This window comes from Eschscholzia californica, unplaced genomic scaffold (genome assembly GCF_041429995.1).
Source record: "Eschscholzia californica isolate CP2 unplaced genomic scaffold, dmEscCali1.0.p SCAF_3, whole genome shotgun sequence".
Classification (NCBI taxonomy): domain Eukaryota; kingdom Viridiplantae; phylum Streptophyta; class Magnoliopsida; order Ranunculales; family Papaveraceae; genus Eschscholzia; species Eschscholzia californica.
The window spans coordinates 46,508,654-46,520,146 of record NW_028238420.1 but is presented as its reverse complement, the minus strand read 5'-3'; the positions used below and the strand labels follow the sequence as shown (position 1 = coordinate 46,520,146).

The 11,493-nt window shown below is 36.0% G+C and overlaps 1 protein-coding gene across 1 annotated transcript; it reads left to right on the top strand.

The window, feature by feature from the left end:
* The first annotated feature begins 654 nt into the window (after window positions 1-654).
* LOC147550917 (putative F-box protein At1g32420) lies at window positions 655-2,884 on the top strand. Its single transcript, XM_086671089.1, has 3 exons — window positions 655-1,069; window positions 1,172-1,520; window positions 1,618-2,884. The coding sequence occupies exons 1-3, from the start codon at window positions 1,016-1,018 to the stop codon at window positions 2,802-2,804; spliced, it is 1,590 nt and encodes a 529-aa protein (XP_086527215.1). The 5' UTR covers window positions 655-1,015; the 3' UTR covers window positions 2,805-2,884.
* Window positions 2,885-11,493: the final 8,609 nt, after the last annotated feature.

The following is an 11,493-nucleotide window of genomic DNA, read 5'->3' as shown; positions in this document are numbered from 1 at the left end:
ACATTGGGCATAGGAGCATCCATCTCTAATAAGCTACCTCATGCCCAACATAGCACATCAAGGCTTGGCCCCTTGAATAGCTCAATCCTCCTTATGGAATATGCTAGCACGACGCACGCCTCGCCATGGCATGAGAACATGCAACACCTTTTCAAAAGGAACCCGCAGTAACCTATCTCCAGGTACTGTCCCGAGCCATTTCCTATGACAAGGGAACCCGTGCAATATGCTTCTCTCGCATACGCTAGGCCGGCCTCATGGGTTGCGCCACGAGGATGCTCACTTTCGTGCATACCATGCTAAGGATGGGCGAGCTCCCATCCACGAGGTCTTGGCATATGCGGGATGCATATGAGGAAGGGAGACCACCCCCTCCTAAGGTGCAAACTTCTTGTTTTGCCTATTTCCACAAGGAAACATCAATCCTTTTAACCAGGCATACTCTCGTCCAAATGACCCTTCGTATCCTTGACAAAGTCTTGAATGCCACGGGCGTCCCGTGCATGGCCTAAGGAAGCTTGCTTGGCACTCTAGCCCTATCTCGACCTCGTATTCGGCCCTACGGCCTATATGCTCGTACGTGCTCCTAGCACTCGTCACGTCATATGCATGCTCAACAATATGCACGTGACACTTGGACTACTTGTTTGGTCAGTTTTCCACCCGTGGGAGAGAGCAGCCCTTTTGTATGCTAATCTCCACATGGTGTCATCATGGTCTCTCACTCTCTCTCTCTCTCTCTCTCTCTCTCGCGCGCGCCCTCTCTCGGACTCTCCCTCGCGCGCCCTCTCTCCTCTATATATAATTGGACAATCACTTGAATCTTTTCTTCCCAAAATCAAAACCTCTCTGTCTCTCCCTCCCTAAACCCTGCCTAAACCCTCTTCTCTCCCATTAAACTCTGTTCTGAAAATCTCTTTGTCGCTCAAAACATATTTGTTTCCTCTCTTCTCCATAAAACCATTGGCGGCGGCTATTCATATCCTCTTTTTTCTAGCAACCAAAGAAGGATCCAATGCCGATTACCAGTACGACTATTTCCAGATTGATAACCTACGTAAAGGAACAGGTAAATAAATATAGTTTCTTCCTTTTTCCAGATTAATATTATAAGTTGCTGATTATTTGTTTGTTAATCCGGTGTTTGATTATTAATACTACTCAATAATAGGACGACGAGGGGAATCATATTGGCTTTCTTGGTACAGTCACCGATGATGATGATGATGACACTACTACTAGGTCTAGGGGGGTTAATGATGATGATGAGGTAATTCCATTTCCACCACAATTGAATGTTATTGCTTTGGATTTCACTAACGCCGCAAGAGCAAGGATCGAAAGAGCAGGTGGAAGATGCTTAAATTTTTATCAGCTTCCTCTCACGATGAAGAAATATTTTTTATTTACCTTGGCCAACCATAATGATATAATGGTCATCTTCAAATACAACAACAATATTACTAGTGGTAGCCAAACCATGAGGAATGTGAGAAGGAGAATACAAGAAGGAGAAAGAGGTACTAGCAGCCAGCTAGGGTTTATTATTTATTCTTCTCCCATATGATTCATTCATTACCTAGAGCTAGTTTTTGAAGTTTTTCTCTTTCTTTGCAGATTATTACTACTGTATCCCAAAAGCGACGAGAGCGGTCATGGACAACGACGACCTCCTTTCTGAAATCTTGATAAGACTACCTGCAAAAACATTAGGTGGATTAAAAGTTATCAACAAAAGATGGTACTCCTTCATCTCTCATCCTTCCTTTGTCACCAAACACACTAGTCTTCAAACAACTCGTGATGCTACTAGTTTTCTTTTGCAAACATGTACCTTTCTTTCGAAATTTTTTGGTGATAACATCAGTCTGTTATCTTTCAATCATCCTTCACGCAATCTCCTTAGTGAAACCATCTTCAGTCTAGATATACCACCTGGTAACTATGGCATGTCAAGCATTTGTGCTAGTTGCCGTGGCCTTCTTCTGGTTGTGATTGGAGGCTACATTTACATTTACAACCCTTTGACCAAGAAAAAAGAACATATTCCATCTCCCTCCAAAATGTTCCGTTGTGGTTACGGGATAATCTTTGGTGGGTCGACTTCCTCCAACCAGTATGACTATAATAATCACTACACTGTGGTTTGCTTGGTTGAAGCACACAAGGCTTTTAAATTCAAGATTTTTATGCCAAAGAAAAGGCGTTGGAGAGACTCCAACAAGTCTTCCATGATAAGCTATGATACTAACGGGTTGGAAATAGGTTACGTATGCGAACATGTTCTTCCTGTTTGTTATCGAGGGATTATACATTGGTTAACTGAAGATGGATATATTATTGCGTTCAATTTGGATAAAGAAGAGAGTAAGTTGATTGAAATACCAAAGAGCGTAATCATGGTTGGAGTGACCACAGATTGGTGGAATTGTGCTTGGTTTGGACTTTTAGACGATGAAATTATTCTTGTCGTGGCTGCCTTTAAACATGAAATAGTAACTTGGGTACTCCATGATTATGAAAACAACAAGTGGAAAATTAAGAGAAAAGATGTCATAAAACCTGGGAGGATTCCCATTGTTTATATTAGACCATTGTTCTTTGATGGTCAGAGATTTTTCTTAACCATCTCGACCAACATCGACTACACTGGCTGCAAGTTACACTTATGGATGGAACATGATATCTCAACTGGTGTTTCAAAACCTTTACGTTCCGAAGGTCCTTCATCTCTTTTTATACGTCCCTTAAGGTTTGTAGTTAGTCTGTTTGTGGAGGATAGATACACATTTTGTTTAGTTTAAGTTCCATTTTGTGCCATTTCTGGCAGGAACTCTTTTTCGGGTTAAGCTTTCAGTAGATACTAATCTTTTCTCCTTTTTCATTCTTTAAATCTTTGAGTTTGAAGTTCATAGTAATTGAGTATGGATGTTGATGATCTCTACAACATCACTAACAGAGTACTAGAACCATAACTTCATGGAAAATGGTCAATCGATATATATATATATATATATATATATATATATAATCATATATGCAAACTGCTGATTTTCTTTGACAGTTCTGTTCTTACCATCCTTGTCGAGTTTATTGTTTGGTTCTTTTTTGTTTTTCAAGCTTACTTCCTCTTTAGGTCACTGCTATTTTTCATAAGGATTGCTTGAAGTGTTCATCTCGTATAAACACTCTGACTAAGGTTTTGGACAATGACCAAGTTTGATTAGAAGATTATTGTAAAATTTGAGAATCATAGAAAACACTGTACATGCTTCCATTCTTTACTTTTTTTTATATCTGCAATTTTGAAATCTGGAAGTTACTGTGTTGAATTTGGTTCAACTTGATGGTTGTTATCACTGTATAGAGTATTGGTGCTCTTTTTGACGCTTTTCCTGCTCCATTAACTAGGAAATAGAATAACAATGATTGCTTTTGGTTTTGCTCAAGTTGAATTTGTCAGATGAGTTAAGAAATACTAACAATTTTTTTTTTGTCATTGCTATTCGAACAATTGTGCTTAATTCAAATCTTATGTGGGTTGTATTCCGATGTGTTTTTGGGAATCTCTGAAATGAGAATTATGGAGGTGCTTCCTTTTTCACTCGTCTGATTTGCTTTCGGAATTGTATTTTTGTATCAATGAGTCTTTGATCTACCAAACAAATCTGGCATGTTAGTTGGGTATAATGCCCATATATGGTTTGCTCTTAAAAATTTTAGTAATACTAATTGGTCATTTTGGTCAGCAATTGATTCTAGTTGTTCCTTTTGGTTTCCTCTTCCAAGTTTAATTCTAGGAATGATAAAGCTTCTCCCAAGTTGAGATTAATTTTGAAGCTCCTCTTTTGCTCTCACGAATCTAAATTGGGTAACTTTGGTTTTAATTTGGATTTTTTTATTGAACTTTAATAATGTGAGACAGTGTTTTAATTTGGATTTTGTGGAATGGTCGATTACGGGCTAACGAGAGGACACTTTTTTGGTACAAAATTTGGTGGATTCGAATCGGTTTTTTGGTACTAGACCCAATTTTGTTACAAATTTTAGTTGAAGTCCACCGATTTCAACTGGTAAGAACAAACTTAATGTGTTGGGCTCGAGCTCCCAATTTTGGGAGCCTCTGACTTTCAATTGAGATGTCAGGTTTCAAATCCAAGTTTTTCAGTTGTTGCAATTAAATTTTATTAAAATTAACATAATTATAACCACTAACAAAACTTAATATATATATACACGCACATAAACTATACGATCAGTTAATGTTAATTTATGGTTGAATTCCTATTTAAATATTTTTGTACCACTTTTTAATAGAAAATTGTGAGGGAGTCATGTCTGCTCATCAAGTATACCCATATTTGCATTCCTCTAACTTCTAGATTTTTGAGTTGCACCATACCGAATCTTGAATAAGTCTATCTCCGTTTTCTGATGCGCTTCTTTCTTAACTTAGAGCATCTCCAATGCTCAAACTCTAAATCTTAGAACGTCACATAGGAATTTTTAGAATTTTTTTTTAAATTTCATCTCTAATGCAAAACTCAATATGAATCTCTAAAATAATGTGTCGACATTTATTTTAGAGATTCTTAAGAGGACACTTGAGTTTCTCTAAGTCCCACATAAGCTAATCAAGTAATTTTATACCAAAATATAGGTTTTCAGAGTTTCTCTTGAGTGTTACATTAGAGAAGGCTTGCTTATAAAGTATCTCTAAATGACCAAATAGGAAAAAGAACATTTAGAGATTCACGTTTTACACTTGACACATAGGATTTTTAGAGTTTCTGTTGAGTATTGCATTGGAGATGCTCTTAGATATCATAAAACATGTAGAATTTTTCCCGACTTTATTTTTTGAGGGTTGATTCAATGAGCTCAAGCTCGTGACCATTAGATTTTTAGAGATCATTCCATAAACAAATTCCACAAATAAACCCTCCTTGATTTAAGGAGTCCTTTAAATCTAGGGTCCATGGGTTTTAAGTCCAAAATAAAGTTCAAAAAGGATTTAAGATCCAATCTTCTCAAAAAATAGGTTTTTAGTCCTTTTCCGTTTTGAAGAAACATTGTTGATACATAATGTGTTATGTATAACACATATAAAAAAATGAAATAAAGTATGAAAAAAATGAAATAAAGTATGAAACTTTAACAATAAATAACAGGTAATTTATGAAACAAAACAAGAATCAATAAACAGAAAAACACTTTAATCTTGACATATAAACATACTTTAACTAAGTTGGACTAAATATCCATTATAATTATTATTTTGGCTTAAAATCCTATATTAATATTAGGGTGGACTAAATGTGTGTTTAGGGGTAGATTTTTGGACTAGAAACCCAAAATTTGTTAAATCTACAAAGAAATAAGTTTAGGAAAATCTTTTAATTACAATATTACTATGTACCTCTCTATCTTCTTCTCTCTAGTTTCTCGGTAGTTTTCCTTGGCGGTTGGTAAAGGGAGCTGGGAATTGTTGTTGGGGAGCTATAGAGATTAGTAAGGGGAGATAAGACTTTTGGATTATTATTTTAAAGTCCTTCTATGTTAAAGATTTTAATCATAATTTGAAGGACTCAAGTGTAACATAGTCAAATATCTCATAAATAACAAAAGAAAAAAAACTTGCGTCTTCTTTCACTCTTCTCTCTTCTGAAGTCGACTCTCCAATCTCTCCTCCGACAATCTCTTTCCTTCATCAACTACAAATCTCTGGCATTTTTTTACAAAGTATTTTGCCTAATGAAGAAGACATCAACCAAAGTCTTGTGACTTCTTCTTCCCCCCTTCTAATTTCTAGGGTTTTATTGAGTTTTATATCTAGGGTTTTAGTGAGTTTTTGTAACCACTACAAATCACACCCACCATTAATGGAGAACTCTCCATGATTTCATCCATTTCCAAGAAACACTATGAAGGTGAAGATGTGTATGGAGACGAGTCTTCTGGATGGGTAGCATTATAAAATTTTATTCCAAATTCTTCAATCTCATCCATTTTCCTGCAAATCTTTTCTACTTCAAAGAAAATAGAAAAGACAAATTGGATAGTATTGAGTAGGCATTTTAGTGAGTTTTATATCTAAGGTTTTGATGGGAATTTATTACAAATTGAATAGCATTGGGAATTTCTTGAATCTATACTTAATGCTTGAAAACTTTATCTAGAGTTTTGATGACAATTTTATTACCAACATTCTGCTGAAAGAGGAAATCAAGTCTCAAACAAAGAAGATGCGAGCGATTCAAGCGATGGAATGATTCAAGCGATGAGGATGAAGATTATGAGTAAAATTGGCAATAGTTTGGTGAATCTTTTTGTGAAGAGAATTGATATGTTACTAGTGTGCCTAATTTTTTCATTTTTTAAAGTTCTATTACAATGACAAAAACATAGTGCTTGCAACTTTACTAATGTGTTGTTGGGTATTTTTTTTAAAACTGGAAATGGAGGGAAGTTGATGTTGGGAATGAAGGGATGCATCACTTTGTTTTGGCATGCACGGCCAGACTTGGTGAATGGGTATAATACCCACTTGATGGATGCAAGCTTCCATCAAATAGACACATCCCATGTGAATGGATATATATCCATTAAAAGGGCATCTCTTGATGCCTTATAAATAAGTGCTCACCACCCCCACGAGATAGATAGACTACAAAAACAATCAATTATTCTCTCTTTCTCTTGATCTCATTTTATGTTATAAAAACAGTGCAAGTATTTTGGAATTTTCATCAAGTCATTTGACAAGTTTTTGGGTCAATTACTTTGGTATTATCAGTTTATTCTCAGAGTGTTCTTGATCTTGGTCAAAGGGTACATACTTTGAACCAAGATAGTTGTAAAGACTTCATCGTATCCTGAAGGCAAAAATTCCATACCCGTCGTGTACTCGTGGTTTTACCAGAAGGGGGCGAATTTCTGTCTAAAAGAATCGATATAATCAAGCTTTGAAGTTTCGTGTACAACATTTTTTTTTTTTTGTTTTCCATTTCAAATTAGTAGTAACAATTTTCCAACAATTTTTAGACAGAAAGTCTCGCTTAGTTTTGAAATGGAAGCATCAACAGCATTGACTCAATCTCTTCGCGTTATGAATCAAGACTACACACGTCTTGAAAGTTTTAATGGAGAAAACTTTACAAGGTGGCAAGAAAAGTTGCGGTTCTTTCTGACTTCTATTAAATTATTCTATATAATAGAAGGGGTACTCGACAAAATTCCTGATGAGACTCCTGAAGACTCGACTGAATTAAGGGAAAAACGAAGGAAGCGAAAAGAAGACGATTTTCTTTGTCGTGGTCATATACTGAACGCTTTGTCTACTTCTATCTACAATGCTCATCGTTCAATTGATTCTGCAAAAGCATTATGGGAAGCACTGGACAGCAAATACCGCATTGAAGAGGCCAGTAATCAAAAATTTCTAATTGGTAATTTTATGGATTTTAAGATGGTTAACAATAAGTCTGTTATGCTTCAAGTTAATGAATTTTTACTTATTGTTAGCAATCTTAAAAACGCTGGGATTTCTCTTGTGGATGCTTTTCTGGTGGGGGTTATCATTTCAAGACTACCCCCATCTTGGAGCGACTATAAGAAAAAACTCAAGCATGATGAAAAAAATTATTCATTAGATTCTTTACAACGTCACCTTCGTATTGAAGAAGATTCTCGTAGTCGAGAATTAAAAGAGACCCAAACTGATTATCAACCTAAGGCTAACGTGGTTGAAGAAGGGAAATCTGAGAAAGATTCTCTAAAGCCTAGGAAGGATAAAAAGTTTAAGAAACAAACTCCAAAGGACAAGAAGAAGGTAATTTGTTACTATTGTAACAAACCCGGCCATTATGCTCGTGATTGTCGCTCAAGAAAGAAAAATCTAAAAGGGCAAGCAAACATGGTCGAAGAAAAATTTATAGCCACAGTTTCTGAAGCCAATACAGTAGATGCCGACAATGGTTGGTGGTACGACACAGGAGCTACTATCCATGTCTGCAATGACCGTAATCTTTTCAAGACTTACGAAGTTGGCGGTGACGGAAACGATATTAAAGGAGCCAATAATATTCGTTCTAAAGTCATGGGATTAGGAACTGTGGAACTCTTCTTTACATCTGGAAAGACTCTAACTCTACAAAATGTTCATCATGTGCCTGATGTGACTAAAAATCTTGTATCGGGAGACCGTCTTAATAAGAAGGGGTTTAAGATGGTGTATGAGTCTGATAAATTTGTATTGTCCAAAAGGGACACGTTTGTTGGTCAGGGGTACTCTTGTAACGGAATGATTAAGTTGAATCTAATAAATAATAATTCTTCTGTTTACATTGTTGATTCCGTTAATTTATGGCATGGTAGATTAGGTCATGTTAATTATGGTTCTCTTAGAAATATGGAAAAATTAGGCTTAATTTCTAATTGTGATTTTAATTCTACTAGTAAATGCCATGTTTGTGTTCAAGCTAAAATATTTCGAAAATCCCATAAATCTATTGTAAGGAATTCTAATTTGCTTGACATAATTCATAGTGATGTGGGTGATTTAAAAAATCACATAACTAGAGGTGGAAACAAATATTATGTAACCTTCATTGACGATTGTTCTAGATATACTTACGTATATCTAATGAAAAGTAAAGATGAGGTCTTTGAAAAATTCATGATATTTAAAGCGGAAGTTGAAAATCAACTTGGTCTTAAGATTAAAATTTTAAGATCTGACAGAGGTGGTGAATACTATCCAAATGAATTTATTAAATTCTGCCAAACACATGGAATTGTTCACCAAGTTACTGCACCTTACACTCCTCAGCAAAATGGTATTGCAGAGAGGAAAAATAGGACTATGATTGAGATGGTCAATGCAATGTTAATTAGTTCTGACTTACCATTATCTTTATGGGGTGAAGCATTATTATCAGCATGTTATATTTTGAATAGGATTCCCTTAAAGAATAAAAATGTGACTCCCTTTGAACTCTGGTTTAAAAGAAAACCTAATTTTAGTAGATTAAAAGTTTGGGGCTGCCTTGCATATGTTAGGAAACCAGACCCTAAGAGACCGAAATTGGGTGTTAGAGCCTACAAGTGTGCTTTTATAGGTTATTCGCATAATAGTGTGACATATCGATTCTTAAATCTAGACACTTTTGAAATTATAGAATCTGTAGACGTAGAATTTTTTGAGAACTTGACGAGATCTAGTGTTAATAATCATAATTTAGTCGATCCCATAAAGTTGTCTAATTCTGAGTCTACCACTGTTGACACTAATATGAATGAACATCCAAAGTCTCGTGAACCTCCTGAATTAGAACCAAGGAGAGGTAAGAGGGCTAGAACTGAACGTTCATTAGGTCCTGACTTCATCACTTATCTCATAGAAGGTGATAGAAGTGAAGTAACAGACGTTACAAAGTTTGTTTTGAATATTGATAATGATCCGATTAGCTTTTCTGAAGCTATGAATTCGAGAGATTCTAGTTTCTGGAAAGAAGCTATAAATGATGAAATGAATTCTATCTTATCAAACCAAACTTGGGTATTGTCTGATTTACCTCCTGGGGCTAAACCTATAGGATGTAGATGGATATTTAAGAAGAAGTTAAATCCTGATGGTTCCACAAATAAGTTTAAAGCAAGATTAGTTGCTAAAGGCTTCAAACAGAGGCACGGTATTGATTATTTCGATACTTATGCACCAGTGGCACGTATCTCCTCAATTCGTGTGTTGATTGCCCTTGCCTCAGTTCACAATTTAGTTATCCATCAAATGGATGTGAAAATGGCGTTTCTAAATGGTGACTTAGAGGAGGAAGTTTATATGGAACAACCTGAAGGATTTATTTCTCCAGGCCAAGAAAAGAAAGTTTGCAAGTTGGTAAAATCTCTTTATGGTCTGAAGCAAGCGCCTAAGCAGTGGCATGAAAAGTTTGATCATATTGTCCGATCAAATGGATTTGTCGTTAATGATGCAGATAAGTGTATTTATTGTAAAGTAAATAAGTCTAGTTGTGTACTTATTTGTTTGTACGTTGACGATATGCTCATTTTTGGAACTGATCTATCTTCTGTTGAAGAAACGAAAAAATTCTTATCATCAAAGTTTGATATGAAGGATCTTGGGGTGGCTGATGTTATCTTAGGAATTAAAATTCTAAGAAAGGATAATGTATTGGCTTTAAGTCAAACACATTACATCGAGAAAATTCTGAAAAGGTATGATCACTTCGATCATAAACCAGCTCCAACTCCATTGGACCCCAGTATTAAATTACTGAAGAATACTGGTCGTGCCCAAGCTCAACTTGAGTATGCTAGTGTTATAGGTAGTCTGATGTATGCGATGCACTGCACTAGACCTGACATAGCCTACGCTGTCAGTGTACTGTGTCGATTTACGAGTAATCCAGAACCAGAGCATTGGAAAGCTATTTCTAGAGTGCTAAGTTACCTGAAGGGAACCATGGATTATGGTTTACATTTTAAAGGAGACCCCGCTGTATTAGAAGGATATAGTGACGCCAGCTGGAATAATATTGAGACAAAGTCAAAATCTACCACTGGATGGATTTTCACTTTAGGTGGTGCTGCTGTGTCTTGGGGATCCAAGAAGCAGACCATAATTTCTGATTCAACTATGTTGTCAGAATTAATTGCATTATCAGATGCAAGCAAGGAAGCGGAATGGCTTAGAAATCTGCTAGAAGAAATCCCTATATGGAAGAAGCCATCTCCACCGGTCATGATAAATTGTGACAATCAGGCAACACTTTATAACGTTGCAAATAAGACCTACAATGGCAAGTCGAGACATGTAAGTCTCAGACATCAATTTGTGAGACAATTACTCAAGATAGGAGTAATTACAGTCGACTATGTAGAAACAAAGAAAAACTTAGCGGACCCATTAACTAAAGGACTTCCTAAAGTAATGGTCTCGGTTAAGAATAAAGAAATGGGACTCAGGTCTGTGAATGAAGGTTGATCGCCTTTAACGGAAACCCAACTTATGTCTTGAAATAAATAGGCAAAGTTCAACGGGTACCAACAAGTTAAAGCTTTCGCGATTATGGAATACTAGCATTTTATATTTTTCCCGTTTCTGAGCTAGTATTGGTTTTCTGCAAGACAAAGGATGGATAATAAATCCTTAATAAGTCCTAATTTTTTAAGTGGTGCCTCGCAGAAACACCTCAAGTGGACTTACCTAAGGGTGTGTTTGATATCTCCCATTTCCCTGGAAATAAAAGAATTTCCATGGAAATAGGTATTTCCACCGTTTGATACGAAGTGTAATTCCATGACTTTAATTCCCTAGGGAATCTATTTCCACGAAATGGTCCACTTTTAATTCCTTGCTCCCCCCTCGGAATTAGTTTCCGTGGAAAGTCAAAAATCAAAATAAAAATATTTTAATATATTCGGATACTTGAAACCTAATATTTATCTCCATATATGTTCAAAATGATATTT

Coding starts and splice junctions, on each gene's coding strand:
- LOC147550917 (XM_086671089.1), top strand. CDS start 1,016: ATGCCGATTACCAGTACGACTATTTCCAGATTGATAACCTACGTAAAG. Junction 1,070..1,171: donor TAACCTACGTAAAGGAACAG/GTAAATAAATAT, acceptor ACTCAATAATAG/GACGACGAGGGGAATCATAT. Junction 1,521..1,617: donor AATACAAGAAGGAGAAAGAG/GTACTAGCAGCC, acceptor CTTTCTTTGCAG/ATTATTACTACTGTATCCCA.